The following is an 18,446-nucleotide window of genomic DNA, read 5'->3' on the forward strand; positions in this document are numbered from 1 at the left end:
GGTTTAAGTCAATCCATGTAGGATTTGGGCAGGGTTTGTTGCATGGGGGGTTTTGTTTGCAGGAGGCTGTGAGAGACTCCTTTCCCACTTCATTAACCCTGAGTTGGGGACAGACCCCCCCGCCCCCCACCCCAGCCAGAGCTGGGGATTTACCAACCCCCATTCACATGCAAAAGAACTTGAAAGCTGAGGGGCTCCTTGACTTAATTAGCTGCTGTGCATTTTGCAAAATTAGAATAATACCCTCACCATCCCAGGAAAGAAAAGCGGTGGTGTGAGGGTGTTGGGGGTGGGGAGGAAACACTAGCAGGGTCCAGTTTGGGGGAGTGAGAGTTTAAACAGAACCCCAGCCCTCCTCCACCAGGCAGTCCTCCCCCGGAGCAATCCTGCCACAAAACTGGAGGGGCCGCAAAAGTTCCCAGCCCTGGGCATGTCCTGGGAGTCTGAGCTGCAGGTGGTGTGTGGCAGGGGAGCACCTGAGCCCACCTTCCCAGAGAGGAACGGCCTCTGGAGGTGACCTTGGCCCTTTGAACATGAACCGGAGGTCTGGAGTCTGGCTCAAAACTTAAACCGCTCTCCTGAGACCCTTGGAGTCACAGGCTGGGGCCGGGGCAGATGCTGGGGTCTGGCTTCCCTCTGGGTCGCGTCCCCCACGCACTCCCGGGGTGAAGAGGGGAGTGAGAAGATGCGGGAGTCGGGGGTTACCCGGTGCAGCGTCAGGTTCCCAGCGAAGGCTCCTCGGGTCCTACCCGGTGCGGGGGCCCAGGGCCACCTCGACGCCCGTGAGCGGTCTGAGCCCAAGCGCGACCGGGGCGCGGGGCGGAGGGGCCGACGGAGGGAGTAGCCTCGGAGCCCATCTGTCGGCCCCCGCGCCCGGCGGGCCGGTCACCAGCTGCCGGCGCCCTCGTCGCGGCCAGATGAGCCAGCTCAGCGAGGGCACCGCAGCCCGGCCCGCAGCCGAGCCAGCCCGGGCGCTGACCCCCACCCTGGCCCCCGGGACCGGCTGAGCGGCGAGGAACCAGATGGAGAAGCAGGGGCAGGTGGGGAGCAGCATGCTTACCTCCCTGTAGAGATGGGAAGACTGAGGCCAGGAAGGGGGGACCCCTGCCCACGGCCACAGCACCAAGGAATAGAGGGAGACAGAAATATTTCCTTCTTGAGGGTGGAAGGAGCCCTCGTCCCAGAAGGGAAAAAATGAATCTTAGGGAGGGATGGGGAAGAAGGGCCGAGCGCAGACCCACCGACGGAGCGCGGACAGGTGCCTGGTCATTTGTAAGAAGTTTATTTTGACATTTAAAAAAGAGAGAGAACCCAAGGGGCCTGGCTGCCCCCCGGATGGAGGCTGGAGGTGGGGGCTGGGGGTCGGGGTGGGTGGGCAAGTCCCCTGGCCCCTTCCTGCCCCGCCTGGGAGGGGGTGGGCATAGGCCACAAACTCACTGATTCACAGACACAGTCACGGGCTCATGGGTCACGAATAAATAACTTCATATACACTTTGCACACGGTATGTACAGCTCTGCCAGTGACCCTGGTGCTGGGGGAGGGGTGGGAGGAGGCCCATACTCCCCTTCCCCTCCGCGTATCAGGTCTGCGCGAGAGGCGTGTTGTACAGCTGGAGCATGGAGGGGACGGGGCGAGTGCAGCGTGGGGGTCGCCCCACCTGCTCCCGGGAGGGGCGTGGGGGCGCGGGGGCGGGGGGATGTATGTACACCCGGTGGTGGAAGCGGCTCCCTGATGGAGCGGCGGGGAGAGAGGACGCCGGGGAGGGTTAACTCAGTGCGAGGGTCCGGGCCTCAGAAGACTTGGCATTTGGCCCTTCCGGGGACGCCAGGGAGGACCGGACAGGGGGCCCCCCGGGAAGGGGCGTTGAAACCCAGAGGCAGCCGGAAGGGGCCCGCGCGGAGCCCCGGGGCGGGGGCCGGGGCGCCGCGGGCCGGCGGACGGCCGGGCGGGCGCGCGCTTCACCGGGGCTGCGCGGCCCGCGGGAGGACGCCGGCCAGCGGGGGCAGCGGCGGGGGCGGCTCGCTGGCGCCCTGCAGTCCGTGGATGAGGATGCGGGGCACCAGAGGTCTCTGCAGGGCGGGCGGCGGCGCGCTGGGCCCGCGGTACAGGTACAGCGCGGCGCCGGGATCCAGGTTGGAAACTAGGCTCTGCGGGTAGAAATAAGGCGACGGGAACATCCGCTGGAGCGCCGAGTAATTGCCTGCCTCCGCCAGCAGCTCCAGCCCGACGGCCGTCTGTCGCTTCCATTTAGTCCTAGGGACCCAAGGAAACGCGTAAGGCGGGGTCAGAACTGTGGCACCCGGAGACCCCTGGCCCTCAGAGTGCTCGCCCCCGGGCGCCCGCAGGGAGGCCCGGAGGGGTCACACTAATTCGTTAATAAATTACGGGCTGCCAGGCACCGTCTGACGTGTTACATGCACGGGCTCCTTTCATCTTCCACCGGCCTTCCGTGGCTGTTAGCCCCATTTATGCCCAAGAAAACTGAGGCGTGGCGCACTTTTCAACATGGCCTAGAAAGAGAAGTTCTAAGCTAGGCTGTCTTACCCCAAAGCCCGGGGTCTGACCTCTCCGCTCTGCCCTTGGAGCTCCCCCTGCGCATCGGTCCCCTGGGGAGGCCTTAGGCAGGCGAGATCGCCCTGGAGAGGATGCGGGGGCACGGAGGTCTGTCCGCTAGCCGCGGAAGGGGGCGCGGTTGATCGTCCCAGCGGCACCACCGGCCCCGGCGGGGAGCCAGCACCTCTGCGGTACCCTAGCTGGCGGCGCCTCTGCCGAAGCTCGCGGGCCAGAGATGGCGATGGGAGAGGATGTGTGCGCCCCTGCCCTCTCCACCGCACCGCATCCGCTGCACTCCGCGCGCAGGTCCGAGGCTCGAGGAGAGCCCTGCGGTCTGTCTGGCCCCGAAGCCGGGAGGCCACCAGCAGAGTGTCGGAGGAAGGCAGGAAAGCGGAGGCCATGCTGGCTGCCAGGGCTGCGGCCGGACTCCTGGGCGCACCTGGCCAGCGAGGCGGTCCCACTGAGTCGGACTCAGCCACATCAGCCCGCTTCCCTGCCTGAATCACTCATCACCATCATAATTGTGTAATTACTGTAACGGGCCTTAATTATTGATGCCCGGAGCGGTAATCAGTATTTATTATTAATGGGGCAGCGTGTTCTGAGGCTTGTTTATGGAAAGCACCATTCCGGCCTCCGCTAAGAGTGTGTGGGTGACGGCGGTGTATGTGTGTTTGTGTTACTGAGCGAGCTGTGTCGATGTGAGCGTGTGGCTGTGGGGTGAGTGTGTGGCTGTGGGGTGAGTGTGTGGCTGTGTGCATGTTTTGTACTGGGTTGTGTCTCTCTTCATCCTGTGAATGTGTTGGGGAGGGAGATTAGGAAACACCAGGTTCCTGACCAGTGCCCAACACCAATCTCCGGGACCCTCAGTTCCCAAGGAGCTAGGACTGGGCCCCTCCCTCCTTGCGTTTCAGGGCTAGAAAGGCTGCGGAGGCCAGAAGAGTCCCCGGGGAGCTCAGAGCCACCCTCTACCGCCCCCAAGCAGCCGCCTGGGCTGGATGGCGGAGGTAGGACGTGGCTAGGGTGGGCAGACTTGGGCCTCCAGTGGCCCACACATCTGTCTCTCCACATGGCTGAGTCTAGTCCTGTGCTCTCCCTCATCGTGGACTTTGGGCAAGGCCTTCACTGTCTGAGGCCTCAGTTTCCCCAGTTTTACAGAACGGGGAAAGCTCAGGGGCCCTCCCTCAGCACATCAGATCGTGTACTGGTGGGTCCCAGGGAGGGTCAGGGAGGAGAGGGGAGGGGGCCCTTTCCACCCTGCCCCGCGCGGCCGGGCGGCCAGGCCTCACCTGCGGTTCTGGTACCAGGTCTTGACCTGCGTGTCGGTGAGGTTGAGCGAGGCGGCGAGCTCCATGCGGTCCTGCACGCTCAGGTACTTCTGCCTCTCAAAGCTGCGCTCCAGCTGCGCCAGCTGATGGTCGGTGAAGGCCGTGCGCGCCTTGCGTGGCTTTTTCAGGCGCACGGGGGGACTGTCCCTGGAGCTGGAGATCTCCCGGTCGCCCTCCTCCTTCACTGCGGAGACACAGCCGCGCGTCAGGGCCCAGCCTCGCCGCCCTCCCACCCCAGCCTCCGGCCCGTCCCAGTCAGTCTTGTAAACGTGGCTCCCGGTGGCGGCGGCGGTGCTCCCAGCACACTCAAGCCCACGGAGCCGGCGGCAAAGCAGCTCAGAGCTGGGACCTCCCAGCCCCCAGACCGAGGAGGACTGACACCTCCCGAGAGAAGTAACTCCAAGCCGAGAGAGAACTCCACCCCGCTCCCGCGTTGTACCGGTGCTTCCCTGGAGGGATTAACGGATCCACCGATCAATCGACCGAGTGGACCTGCCAGGGGAGGGGAGAGGAGGGGAGAGGACCCAGGGGTTCCAGCCCGGTGGGCTGTGCGGGTGCATGCTCAGGGCTGCCGGACTGTGCCCCGATTCTCTGGCTGCATCTAGGCCAGGAAGGGAGGAAGCTGAGGGCCGGAGTCTGGGGAGAAAAACCCGCGTGGAGGGACAAAAACCCGTGCACCCTGGAGTGGACCATAGTCCTGAAGAACAAATAACTGCACCCACATCTCGCCTGGCCCCTGTATGGGTGCGAATCTATAGGGGTGGTTCCCCCGTTTCTTAAACGACAAACAACGTGCCGTGGGGAAGGCGAATCACCGGGCGCCCAGGTCTGGAAACAGGAAGAGCTTGGAAAAATAAGGGACGCGTGTTTGGCCCTCGGATGCACACATTGCGGAGGTCTGTGTTTCCTTGTCAATACGATGCCTACTGTGGCTGTTGTGTTTTTCCCTCCTTGGTCAGGACACCCCAGCAGGGTCCCCGCTCCTGAGTCACAAGGATGGGACCGGACAATGTGGTTTCTTTCTTCCCCAGCACTTTCCTTTGGGGTTGACTGCTCCGCAAATGCACACTTGATCGAACAAGCTCAATGACCTCCCTCCTTCTCCCGCTAAAGCGATGCTATAACCAGAGACCACCTCCCCAAAATTGGCAGTGGGGGGGGGGCTGGGGCTCCCCCCCCCCCTTTTTCTCTCTCCGTTTTCCTTTATGCTGTTTCATTGAGAATGGTGTTTGCAGTGACAGGGTTCAGCTGAATGCGAGTTGATTTCTCTCTGTAGGAAACAATAATCCGGTTAATTGAGCCACTAGGGAGCAAGACTTTTCAACCGGAAAGGCAGCGGTTCGAGGCTGGGAGGGCGCCGGGCTTCGGGTGCACGCAGGCGGCTGAGTCGGGAGAGTGCTCACTGGGCGGGTGAGACACTGGGACACACGCCTGCCTCCTGCCTCCTCCAGGCCAGTGCGCAGGCCTCTTCCTGCCCTCCTGGGCTCAGGCCACGTTGGGACATGGCTGTCTCAGGAGATGGGAATGTGTTGGGATTGCGGGGGGCAGGGGGCTTCAGTTCTGTGTCTATCCCAGGCAGGTAAAATTTAAACAAGTTCGAGGAAACAGTTATCCAAATCTCAAACTTGATATTGTGGAAAGCTTACTTTTTGACCTGATTGTCTGGACTATTTCTGAAAATCCCGCATTTCTCAGGACTGAGCTCCAAGATGGGGGGTGGGGTGGGTGTTGAGTCTGGGGTATTGGGAAGAATGGGCTGACTCCGGGGGCTTTTTCTCTAATCCCTCTCTGGAGCAGGCTGGAGCCTTCAGATACACACTCTGCCCGCTGCCCAGCCTCAGCCTCCAAACAGGCTCAGCCCAGATCTCAATGCCTGAGAGTTCCAGGCCCACCTACCCTGCCTGCTGGGAGCAAAGCACTGTTTTTTTCCTCCACGGATGTCAGCTCTTGCAGGCAAGACCCAGTGCTCGCGCACGCGGGCAGATCGCCTTACTTCAAAGCCGGGTTTCGGCATCTTTAAATGTTGTGCTGAGGAACCTTTGATACCAGAAACTCGGAATGGGGCTGACCTCCCCTCCATGCCCTCCTTGGAGGAAATGACTCTTAGCATGTTAGGTGGACGGGGGAATCACTTAGATGTCCACCCTGTGTGTTTGTCTCTCGGCAAGGTTTCCTAACTCCTGAAAAAGTCGCCTCCACCTTTGAGAAATGCTCCAGACGCTGTCTCAGTGGCGGACGTTTCCTCTCCCTCTTCACGCTGGGGCTTTGTTGGTGCAAAGGCATCAGTGCCTAGGTGTGGGTGTGGGGGAGACCTTCCTCCCTCCTCAGCTCCACACCTATTTAAGCGATATGTGAACAGTGGCCCTCATCACCTCCCTGATCAGATATCATCAGGGACAAGAGAGGAAAATTGATATTCCAATTATCTTAAACGAAACCTCTCCTCAAAATCCCACCTACGGGCAAAAAAATAACAGGAGAGAAGAGCCAAACTCTTTCACCAGCACCAGCACCAGACACAAGCATGCCGTGCGGGTGGGGTGGGGGGGTCTTGCCTCTTACTCTAGCCATAAAACGGGGGTGTTGTTGAGAATTAGAAATAATAAAATGTGATGTTATACGTATCTATTTACACTGCCTCCCTTGCTTCCACCCCCCCCCACCCCCCACTGCTTTCTTTCTCTTGGGCGAATTTTCCTTGCCTCTCTAAACATGCCCCCGGGGGGGAGGAGCAAGGACCACTGGGCCCCATGTGTCTGGACCTCCGTCCTGGGTGTTCTAGGCCAACCTGCCCGTCTTCTCGGCGCGGCTGGCCCAGGGAGGCTGACGGAGTCTCCACCAGTTGTGTGGGGAGTCGGAGGGAGTGAGATGTGGAGCGGGACCCCCGAATGGGTTTTGGTTTGAGGTCAGGCCATGTCCACAAACGACTTCGTGGTTGGAAGGAGAGTGTTAAATGAGGCTTCTTAAATTTTTGTGAAGACTTAGTGTAAATATGGCCCAGGAGGTGTAGGGTCCCCAAGAAAATAAAGAAGTCGCCTTTATAGGGAAGTTTTATCTCATGGAAAGCATTCTGGGAATGAATTCTAAGGCTGAAAGAGCTCTGAACAGCCTCTGCCAGCCCCTTCTCTTCTGCTCAGTGGGGACACAGGGCTCTCTCCCTTCAAGCCCAGACACTCCTTCCCTTCCTGCCTCCCGACTTCTCCCTAAGAAAGAACTTTGTGCCTCTGGCCTCACCAAAGAGTTAAAGTCAAGGCAGTGGCCCGAGGCAAGAAACAAAATTAGGGAATTCTTTCTCTCCTTTTTCTCTTCCTTTTTTCCCTTTCTTCCTTCTTTCTTTCCTCCTTTCCCCTTTCATCTTAAGCCTGATCTCAGCTCCCTGGTTAAGATGGGGTAGAAAGGAAACAGCAACGGAAAGATTCACAGAGGTGGAAAGGCAAGTAAAGGGACAACAACCCCAGTACAGGCTGGGTGCCAGGAATCTCTGGGTCCCACACACACAATCCGAAGTTGATTGTTCAATGCACTTAAAATCAAATCCAGTGAGAACAGTTGGGTGGGTGCAGAGGCCTCCCCTCTCGACTAGACCTCTGAACCTGCTCCCAGCCAGCCAGCCGCCTGGCTGCTGTTTCTGCTTTGAAGTGAGCATTTCTTTTGCAGGATTCCCCGGGCCCAGATCTCACCAGGGCTAACGGGAGGGAAAGCTCAATTCCCCTCCCTGTCTGGAAATTCAAATTAAAGTGTGGAAAATTCTGACTGTTCTCAGGGTTCCAGCTGAAATTTCCTGCTAGATTTTCACCCTTATGAAAGGGCATTCAAGCAGAGAATGCTTTAGGTCTTCTGTTGCTTCCACAAGGTCTTTTCCCAAAGAGCCACTGGCCTGATAGGGATTTGCTTCTGCCCACCAGCAGGTTGGACAGTCCCAACCGAAGTTCGGAAAGTTTGCTTTGTGTGTTTTGGGGAATCTCTCCTGGGGCACGCAGCGTCCGTCTCCTCGCTCTCTCCACTGGGCTCTTTGTTGCTCAAAAGCAAAGCCACAGGGCCGACTGAAAGGCTCAGACAAGATGGACTGCTGAGCCTGGGCCCTGGGGGGAGCTCCGAGTGAATGTGTGTGTGTCCCCACCTGTGCGCACTCCAGTTTTAATACCAGTGTTCCCCTCCCAAGTTTTCACCTCCGTTTTCTTACCTTTATACTCAGAGTCCGATGAGGCGTTGCTGCCACTTTTGTCCAGCTTGTCTCTAAAGTCCTCCCCGGCCTTGGCCGCAAGACGGCCCCCAGGCTCAGGAGCGGCTGGCTGCCCGCTGCTAGAGTAGGGTGCACAGGCCGCGAGTGGTTTGCAGTCGGCAAGGATGTCCCTGATCAGAAAGGAGGAGGTCACGGTGCGAGACTGGGCTGGGGCCGAGAGCTGCCCAGGTTGCAGGTGGGAGTCCAAACCTGGGCCCGAAGCCCCGCCAGGCCGCGGGGTGCCCGTCTCCAGACAGTCCCTTCCTGGCGAGGCTGGTGAAGAGCAGTCACTGCTGCTCTCTGAGCGTGGACTCAGCTCCAGGGGCGAGCGGCAGTCCCCGAGCAAGGGGTCCCCCTTGGGAAGGGCGGGGCTGCCTGCTCGGTGGGAGAGAATGGAGTCGATCCCAAAGCCATTGGAGCCTTCCATAGCCAAGCTGCGACCTGTCCTCCCCAAAAGCTCCCCACCCACCCCCAACCCCAGCCGCCGCTGCCCCTGCCCCTAGCTGCGGGCTGGCATGGGGAAGGCGGGCAGGGAGCCTGCGGGCACCTTGGACGGAGTTCAGCCTTGGGGGAGCCCGGGAGCTCTGGGCCAACCTCCTCTGCGCATTAGATCCAGAAGGGCTCAGCGCGTCTTCTGCAGCATCGCGCCGAGCCGCCGAGCCGAGGGGGGGGTGGGGGGGGTGGGAGTGTCAGGGAGAAATGGGAGGGAGGGTGCGCCAAGTTGGGGAGAGCAAAGGGGGAGACGGACGGCCTGAGCTCCCCTTTGGCACAGAAGAGATGCGAGGACGTTGGAATCTCAGTAAAGAAGGCTTTTTAAAAATCCAAACTGCGCGCTTCCTCCAGGAGAGCGGTGGCCGAGGGCAGCGGGGTCAGCACCGCGGATAGCAGTGGGCCCGAGCCGCGCTACCAGCCGGAGGAACGGAGCACACCTGGCGGCGTCAGCACCGCGGATAGCGGTGACGGCGGCCTTCGGCGCATGGCGCTCCGCCTGGCCGGGGAGGTCCCCTCTCCGCGTCCCCGCCGCTCCGGGGGCCCGTCAGCACCGCGGACAGCGCCTCCCGGCTTCTCGGCTGCAGCTCGCAGCCCGTCCTCCGCGCGCGCCTTCGCCTCCCCCCCTTCCTTTAAAAAATGAACTTGTGTCACTTTTACTTTGGGGCTGGGTTTTTTTTTTTTTTTCGTTTTTTTTTTTTTTCTCGTTGTGTTGTGTTTTTTTTTTAAAGGGGACTCGCCCACGTGTCCCCGGAGTGATGACGCTGATTGGCTCCGGCCGATTTTGGGGGTGATGTCACGGCTCCGCAAGCCGCTGCCCGATTCCTTTCAGTTTGATTAAAAGAGACACTGAATTAATTACAGCACAGACCCAACTGTTTACCGGCGATTTCCACACGGTTTGCTTTCATTAGGCCGGTGATGAGGCTCCTAATGAGGGTGATTAGCCGAGGGGGGTACAGGCCGGCGGGAGGGGTGCAGAGCCCGGCTGCCGCTGCCGCTGGGTTGGGAGGTGAGGTTTTTTTAAGTTTTCCCCTACACTTTCCCACAGTTATTCAAATTATTCGTCCTCCAGGCTGTCAAAGATCCCTTTTCTCCCCCCTCCCTCCTCCCCATGCCGGTTTTTCTTCCTCCAGCGACAGAAAGGGACTAAACCCAGAGAAAAAGAACTGTGTGTGTGGAGAAGAGATTTTAATGTGTTACGTTGTTTTAGGGTGTTTCCGCTGGGGTCTGCATGTTTTTCGTGTAGGAAAATTTGCAACCCTCTCTCTCACTGACCTCTTTGGACCCCGCGGGCCTGGCGGGGGCTGGGGAAAGCTTGGTGTCTGCACCTAGAAAGGGCCAGGACGATGGCTTCAGTGGGGGGCAAGGGTGGAAAACGTGGGCATATCGTGTCTGGGAGGTTAGGGGGACCCTGAGAAATCCGTGTGGCCCGAGGGAGGCAGCGCAACGGACCCCAACCCAGCCGGTAGCCTCTCCAGTGGCGCGTGTCCTGGGGATCAAGTGTTTTTGTACCTCTGAACAGGAACCCGTGAGAGTTTCTGAATGCGAGTGTAGACGTCTGCAAACGGCTTCTCATTTCACACGGAGCCAGGGCTCGCCCGAGGATTTATTTTCAAAGCAGCGCTAGAAACACGGTCTTTTCACTGTGAATAACTCTCCCTCCACCCTCCCCTATTCCACCGCGATGCTCTAGTTCTGTGCCTTTTTGGGTTCGGCCTCCGGTGCTGGGGCGCAGGGCGGTGGGCAGATCTGAAATGCGTCCGGGGCCTGGATCCTCTCAACACTACCCCAGGGATGGTGGCCCGGGTCTGCCGTCAAAGGGCAGAGGGAGCCAAGCCCGCGCCCCTGCAGCCGGGCCCCCTGAGGCCGAGGCGCTCTTTGACCGCCCTGCGCCTGGAGCCCAGGCCTTTCCAGGTGGGCCACGCGCTCCTGGCCCCTCCCCACGGCCCCCAGAAAATACCCCGGCCCCGTGTCGGGCTCAGCGTCTGAGATCGCAGCGGAATAGTGAGGCGCCCGAGTGCCCCAAACGCGAGACCCGGCCCGCAGAACCCTGCACAGCCGGGCGGAGCAGAAACTTTCTTCTCCCTCGGGCAAGGTCGCCGGTGGCCTCTGGCCCGGCTCCCCGCGCTCTCCCCCTGAGCCTGCCGGCAGATTGGAAGCGGCCTCGCCGCCGGCCGGGCTGGGGCCAAGGACGGGCAGCTCCCCGGGGACGGCGGGCCCGGCTCGGCTGCAAGCTGTCGGGAGGCGAGAGGGCGGGTGCCGAGGGGCCGCGAGCCGACAGGCCCCCGCCCTGGCCCGGCGGCCGCTGCAGTGGGCGCCTCCCGCGGCGGGGCCGAGCCGGCCGGAGGTTCATTTTCGTTTGCTTGATTGGGGGGGAGCATAAATCAACGAGGCCCCCGGGCTGCCCTTGCCCTTCCCGGCCAGCCCTCAACTTGGGCCTCCTTTCCGCTCCGGGCGCCTCTGGAGACTCCGCTCCCCCGTCCACTCTCTCACCGCACCCCTGCTCCCAGCCTGCACCCGCATCTCCGGAAGAAGCTCATCCCCCGTTGAACCCCAAGGTCCCAATTTCGGTCAACAGGCCCGGTCCTCCTGGGCCTGTTAGAGATCCTGGCGCCCCAGGCGAGGATCCGCGGAAGTGACTAAGCCGCAAGCAAGTCCCGGCCCTGCTCTGCCCTGGGCGGACATGCATCTGTCGAAGCAAAGACTTTTCCTGGCCTTGGGGTCTTAGGTTGGGGTTTGGATCCCGGGCCCAGCGAAAGCAGTGCCTCCCATGGGCTCAGGGCACTGTGCCCACGGGTATCAGAGCTGGAGGGGGTGAAGGCGGGGAGTAAGCGTGGGGGAGCGAACCTCTTATGGTGGGGGAAAAGACGGCAAGAATCTGAATTTCCTGCAGCCCTAGCCGGCTTCTCGGTGCTTCTTAGAGTCCAAGAATATTAGCAGATTGTTATTAGACTATCGTTAGTATTGAATTATCATAGTCTGCTGTGATATAAAACATGCTATGGCATTGATTCCGTTTGGAATTTGGATTCAGCCCTCTCTCGCGAACGTTGTTTTATTCGTATTTGGGGGTTTCCAGCTCCACTGCTGTGCCTCCCCCTTTCTCTTTTCTCCATCACAGGGGATGGTTCTTGCATCTCAACCTGTCCACAGCCTAAGCGGTCTGTGTGTATTCACCTGGGCTCTTCTTTAGCTGGGAAGAAGCCCAGGAATTGGCATTTTACTAAGCGTCCAGGCGTCCTGGGTGCGTGATCCACCCCTCCCTTTGAGAAAGGAGCGTGGTTGGTCCTGGAGGGGTAGAAGGTTCAACAAAGCGGAGCGTGAACCATGGCAAGTTACTTAATCTCAGAGAGCTCCACTGACACGGCGGGAGACAGACCTCTCTCCCCCTCTGTCCCCTCTGAGCCCCAGCCCTCTACCTTAGCTGTCTTGCCCATTCCCCTCTGCCCAGGGAAGGGAGAGACTAGGAGGACTCTGGGGAGGGAAAGGGAATGAGTGACATGAGGTCACGTCCAGAACCAGGCTCCCAGGACGCCAGCACCCAGACCCCTGTTCTGGGCTCCAGCACCTCCTGCCCAGCCTCCCACCTCTCTTGAATCCTCTAGCTTCAAATGCCAGCCCCTGCCCATCCAGTCCTTTGAAATTGCCTTCTTTTAAACCTTCAGTCTCTCAATGAACCCAAAGCCCTAGAAGGGTCCAAACCAAGCACTCAGTGAGCGACACCAATGGAGAAGGCACCTTTGTTCTTCTCCAGGGCAGGGAAGCAGCTGCAGGGACTGGCCCTCAGAAGGCCTGGGCTCTGGCCCTGCTCCCACACTGAGCAGCTCATCTCTCTGGCCTGGACCTCAGCCTTCCCTTTGGTCCAAAGACATTAACATCAGAGGTTTGTAGTGAGAGGGAAGGATGGGAGAGGCCCATGCCGGCTATGAAGCCAGCCTGTAGAATCCACATCCTTCTGCCCCACCTGGGGCTCTTGGCTTGGGTTTGGCTTTGGGTCAGGAATGGGCCTGGGAGTGCCTGGGCCTCTGGCTGAGCCATGGTTCTTATAGCAACGTCCTTACCCCCCTGCCCCACCCCCCTCTCTACTGAATGTCACTCAGCCCCCCAGCCCTGAGCATGGAAGAGGTCCTGTTTTGGCCACTTTTGCTCACTGGCTTAGCAGACAGAGTCACGTGGGGAGATGTGTTCAAAGCTTTTCGAGAATGGGCCTGGGGTCTTCTCTGCTCATGAAGGATTGTAGCTTGAATGCCATCCTTAAGGTTCTGAGTAGCTGGGGCCAAGGGCCTATAATGCTGGCGGGGTGGTGGTGGCTGAGGACATGGATTCCAGAATCTGCTAGACTTGAAGTAGAACCCTGGCCCTAGAATCCAGGGCTGGGGCGAAGGTGGGCAGGTGAGGTGCGTCACGCGAGTCTCTACTGAGCCTGTTGCTGTTCTGTCCATTAGAGATTTTAAAATTTTGATTTTAAAATATCGCATTAAAATATTGCTCGTCTTGGTTACTGAGTTTGAGGAAGAGTCAAAAGGTTTGCACCCTTGGCCAGGGCCTTGTCTGCCTCGCCGTAGTCCCAGCACTGCTCTGACCTTGAGCAGAGGCTCTCTGGGCCTTGTGTCTTTTGGCTGTACGATGGGGGTGGTGTTGCCCACTTCACCTGGTCGTTGTGAGGACTCTGCCCTTGGCTGGGGTCCTGGAGAATTGCAATTATGCATTTCATAGCACGATTACTGAGAATAATAGCCAGGGCTTTTCCTCTGGCAGGTGGGGGCCCCCAATGGAGAAGTCAGCCCCCGCCCTGCCCTGTGCCCCGGCTTTCCTACCAAAACCAGTTTTTAACATGGAGGGGGCAAGGGATTTGGCTGACATGGGCCAAGCTTGGGTGCTAATATCTCTCTGCAAACAGATGGGCCAGACAAGGATTTGGACAGTTTGTGGGTTTCAAGGTCATGCTGTTCTCAGTCATTTTTGTTTGTTTATTTAAAAACCCCATGGAGCTCTTGAAAGCAGAAAGAGAACATATTATTTCTTTTCCTCTATTCTTCCCTCCCTCCTCCCTTCCTCCCTTCTCTCTTACCCTTCTTCCCTTTGTCTTTCCCTTTCTCTCCCTCCCTCCCTCTCTCCCTCCCTCCCTCCTTCCTTCCTTCCTCCCCTGTAAACACACAGTCTGTCCTGCATACGGTGCCCTGTGCTAGATGCTGGGGATGTCACAGGGGGTAGGACAGGATGGCCCCCATGCACGGATCTCACAGAGCACCGTGGTACCCATCAACCTAAATTCCCCTTCACAGGTTATTCCCCATTTGTGAATTCAAGTTTATAATTTGCCTGCATTCAGTTCTAGGAACCTGTATAAAAAGCCAACCTAGTTTTTTTTTTTTTTTTTTGCTTTTAATGATGATTTCAAGCATCAAAGCGTTTCCTAAGTAAAAAGAAATGCAGCAGAAAGACTGTTTTGGTCCAGAAGGATAAAGGCAAGAGAGGGTTTTGATAGGAAACAGACCGATGTGGCTGTCATGCAGGCCCACCTTGGTGCCTGAGCTGCTGGTCTGCTCTCTGTCATGCACGTGCTTGCTCTGCACCCCCAAATCTGTGGTTCTAAACCGTCACTAGTTGGGGAGCTTGGAGGAATGAACCAAAAAGCCAAGCCATCTCTAACTGGATCCAGGGACCTCCCGGGACTGGATTTGTGTCCTATGAGCAGTGCTTTCTCTTCTGGCTTCTAGAAGCCCCTTGCCAGGCAGGGATCAGACATCACTCTCCATTGGCACATTGCTACCATCCCTGATAAAAATCCTGCACGATGTCAGACTCTAGAACCCCGTCTCCCTTCTTCTGGCTGAGAAAATTGTTAGTTATCTGGTTATATCAGACTCAGAGTGGTAATGAGAGAGGCAGTGAGGTTTGGGATCTACTTTAAAAATCTGGGAATTGGGGGTTCCCTGGTGGTCTAGTGGTTAGGATTCGGTGCTTTCACTGCCGTAGCTCAGGTTCAGTCCCTGTTTGGGGAACTGAGATCCTACAGGCAGCATGGTATGGCCAAAAAAAAAAAAAAAAAAAAAAGAAATAGACTGGAAATAGACTGAAGTCAGTGAGGGTTCAGCATGAAAAGAAAGCTGGACCTACCAGCCAAGAGGTCTGCTCTAGTCCTAGTTTGGCTGCTAGGTAACTACATCCCTCTGTCTTCTCTGGCAGGACTGGCTGTATCCTCAAGCCCCTCCCAGCTTTGTGAGTCCTGTTTCCAAAGGCTCTGTCTCAACACCCCAGGCCCACACTTCCTCCCCCCTCCTGCCAAGTGCACATGAACAGGGGCACCGCCTTCCTCCCGTCTCCAAGGGTCCTTCTGAGAATTTCAAGCTGACTGGGTGAGGGTCCAGACCAGTTGCCTCCCTGTGGTTCGTGAAGACAGTACACGTGGGCCTCTTTGTTTGGTTAAATCTCTGGTGGGGTTTGGCCACGAAACCCAACCAGGAGGTAGAATGTTCCCAAATGCCAACCAGCAGGGAAATGAGCAAAAGCAGGGGCTCAAGGCCACATCTCTGGCGTCGGCCGTGCTCACGTGGCATTTGTTGGCACGTGATTAGGACGACTTGGGATGGAAAGTTGAGATCCCCCTATTTCTGCCCATCTTTAATTGAGGGGTGCTTTGGGGGGCTCCAGAGCATGTAGTGGACCGGTCACTGGCCTGTAGCTGGCTTATTAAGTGAACTGAGGCCTCCTTCAACATCTCTTTTCCATCTGTGAAGTGGGGAGGATGGTGGTGGAGGGAGGTTAACGGATGATCCCTAAGGACCCTGCAGGCTGGAGCCTTCAGGGACTCTACCCTGGCTCATGAAGGGTAGTCAGGGACCCCAGTCGTGCTGGGAGGTCCCCCCCCTCAGCCAGGGTCAGCGTGACCGAGGACAGGCGTTTGGCCGATGCGACAGGATACCCGAGAAGGCAGAATCAGACCGGAATCAGACCTGGGGCTTTGTGCGGGCACAAATAATTAATGAGGAGGGAAGGCGCAAGCTGGGGGAGGGAAGGGGGCAGGGAGGGAAAAGGGTCAGGAGCCTTCTCGGCCTCCTATGCGGACTTGCCAGCGGGTGGCGCTGTAGGACAAGGAGCTGAGGAACTCTGCTGAGAGCCGCCCCAGCCTGGCCCGGGAGCACCCAGAGGCTGGGGGACTCCGGGAGAGGATGGAGGTGTGCTCCCGGGGCATCTGTCACGGCCCCCGCGAGTCCCGCAGCACGCGGTCCGCCCGCTGCTGAGGCAGGAAGTGATTGGTTAGACAGAAGAGATTTCCCGTAGCTTTTCCTGGCCAAGTCCGTGCTTTCCCCCGGTCCAGTCCTTGGAAAAGCTGGCCTGGAGGAGCCACGACCAGTGGAGCATCTTGCTTGTTGCCATAGCATCTTTGCTTGCTCTTCAGTGGGTGGAGCCTGATTTCGGGTCCTGATGTGTAACCCCCGCCTCGTTTTCCTCTGGGGATTTCAGAGCAAAAGAGTGGGTTCAAAATATCTTGACCTTCCTGATGCATCTGGGCACAAAGGCTTTTTTTCCTTTGAGCATCCAGCCCTCTTCCTTGATCCCTCACAGAGTTCTGGATGTCCCTTTGCAGTATGATTTATTAATCAGAAGAAAATAGAAATTTACATTCATCTGTTACTTAAAAGTACCAGACCCTGTGCTAATCACATTATACACATTCTTTAATGTAATCATTAACTGGTTTCACTTGAGGAAACCTCCTGTGGTGTGTCGGGGTCCTGTCTCACAGATGAGGCACAGAGAGGTTAGGACACTTACTCGAGGTCACACAGAAATTACTCCGTGGAGCTGAGCTTTGTGCCCCTGAATGCTGCCTGCTCCGTGGCCAGGCCCCTCGTGCTCGCCCCTGCTCCCTCACCAGGGTCGCTGCTCCTGGGGGATCAGAAGGCTGAAGGGTGGCTTTAGCAAAGACCAGTGGGGATGCTTGTCTGGTTCATGGGGTGGCAAGGAGATTTTAGGCCCTTAGGATGGGGTAGGGGTCTGTCAAGGCCCTGCTGAGCCAGATTCCTGCAGGAGTTGGTTAGTGTGGGGGGCATTTTTATGGAATTAGCTGCTAAGGAGCTGCAGTGTGTGCATGCGTGTGTTGGGGGTGGGAAGGCTGCTCAGGAAACTCGCTCAGATCTGTGGTGTGTCTCCTGGCCGAGGCTGATGGCCAGTCCCCATCAGGCACTCGGCCTGTGGGGCAGGAGCCAGAGCAGACACTCAGGCAGCAGGTCATTCCATAGACCCTTAGGTCCGGGCCCTGGGATCTTAGACCCCTGATCCTGTGCCACTTCCCTTGTAGAGGAGGGGACAGGCAGTACACCAGGGCTCGTTGCTTTGCCGAGAATAGAACAGGTTGGTGTGGGTTTACCTGGGGGCTACCCCAGGGAAGGCCTTTTGAGTTGAGGACTTGCTCATACCTTTTTTTTTTTTTGCCATGCCACATGGCTGATGGGATCTTTGTTCTCCAACGAGGGACTGAACCCGGGCCTGAGTCCTAACCACTGGACTGCCAGAGGATTCCCATAGGCTGCATCTTACCCTTTTTTTTTTTTTTAACTTATTTCTCGTAGTGATTTTATTTCATTTTATTTATTTTTAAAATTTATTTATTTTTGGCCGCACCGCACAGCTTGTGGGGTCTTAGTTGCCCGACCAGGGATTGAACCTGGGCCTCCACAGTGAAAGCCCAGAATCCCAACCACTAGGCCACCAGGGAACTCCCTGAGTGGGGGACTTGGCTTTTGAGCTATGATCTAAATGACAAGAAGGGGTGGGCAGGTGACAAACTGTGGAGCCGGGGTTGTGGGGAGAAGCAGAGAGCGGGTTCAGGAACCTTCTGCAATTCTCCAGAGAGATGATGGGGACTGGGAGAGATGGGAGGAGTCAGGGTGGTTTTGGAACTAATATGGACGGACTTGTTGATGGATTGGATGTGAGCGTGAAGGAAACAGAGTCGTGAAGGTTTTCATCTTCAGCATCTGGGTGGTCTCAAGGATGAGGTGGGAAAAACGGATGGAGAAGCAAATTTGGTGGAAAAAATCCAGAGTTCTGTCTTGGCTGTGCCGGTTTGAGATGAACGCCAGATGCTTGAATAGAGATGTCCAGGGGGCAGTTGGATAAGTGAGTGTGGAATTCTGGGGAGAGATCCAGGTTGAAGGTCAACGGTGGACTTCGTACAGGTGCTGTCAAGCTGTCTCGGAGAAGATCAAGTCCCTTAAAGAATCTGAGGTTGGTTCTCACCCTGATTGTAGTTTTACTGGCTTTCAAATAAAGGCACAAGAGGAGAATGACAAATAGCACTTTTAATTTAAAGTAGATCGGTATCAAATTTGTGGGGAGAAGCCAAAGGACCTGCAGAAAGATTGAGGTGCGAAGTGCCCCAGCCTGGGCACTTTCAGCCCTGAGGGCTCTCTCTTTTGGGAGGGGGAAGGGTGACCTTCCAAGGTCAGTGCTGGTGGGGGAGCCCCTCTTGGCCCAGTGCTGCGGAGGTGGGGCAGCTCCGAGTAAGGAGCGTGGGCTCTTCCTGCCCTCAAGGTTCCCAGATAGTACCACCGTGGAGACACGTCAGGCATCCCACAAAGAGCAATTAAAGCTCATGTTTGGAATATAAAATGAGCGCTTTCAAAGCCTGTTACTGTCACACTTTCTGCAGCAAAAACGCAGGTGGTTCTTAACCATTGAGGGAAGAGACTTGGAATGGCCCCCTTTGCCTGGAGAGTCTAAAATCTGCCTTGGAATTTGGGTTTCTCTTATCAGATGATGGCTTGAGAAGAGAGGGTGGGGGGGCCTGCCGGAGCAGGGGGTTCCCTAAGTGGAGGGTCCCTGGAGCTAAGGGAAGCGAG

The 18,446-nt window shown here is 57.6% G+C and overlaps 1 protein-coding gene across 1 annotated transcript; it reads right to left on the bottom strand.

Annotated features, from left to right (window-relative positions):
- Positions 1 to 1,961: 1,961 nt before the first annotated feature.
- On the bottom strand, positions 1,962 to 8,533 carry BARHL1 (BarH like homeobox 1). The gene is made up of 3 exons (XM_057724771.1): positions 8,068 to 8,533; positions 3,846 to 4,068; positions 1,962 to 2,256 (listed from the first exon to the last, which is right to left on the bottom strand). Exons 1-3 carry the CDS (start codon positions 8,531 to 8,533, stop codon positions 1,962 to 1,964), a joined length of 984 nt encoding a protein of 327 aa, XP_057580754.1.
- Positions 8,534 to 18,446: the final 9,913 nt, after the last annotated feature.

The sequence above is a fragment of the Hippopotamus amphibius genome, chromosome 2, assembly GCF_030028045.1.
Source record: "Hippopotamus amphibius kiboko isolate mHipAmp2 chromosome 2, mHipAmp2.hap2, whole genome shotgun sequence".
NCBI classification, from domain to species: domain Eukaryota; kingdom Metazoa; phylum Chordata; class Mammalia; order Artiodactyla; family Hippopotamidae; genus Hippopotamus; species Hippopotamus amphibius.

Bases quoted from the DNA above. Each gene is read 5' to 3' on its own strand.
- BARHL1 (XM_057724771.1), bottom strand. From the start codon at position 8,533: ATGGAAGGCTCCAATGGCTTTGGGATCGACTCCATTCTCTCCCACCGA. The intron at 4,069-8,067 runs GTAAGAAAACGG...GTGTCTCCGCAG, and splicing joins ATCGGACTCTGAGTATAAAG to TGAAGGAGGAGGGCGACCGG. The intron at 2,257-3,845 runs GTGAGGCCTGGC...TTGGGTCCCTAG, and splicing joins ACCTGGTACCAGAACCGCAG to GACTAAATGGAAGCGACAGA.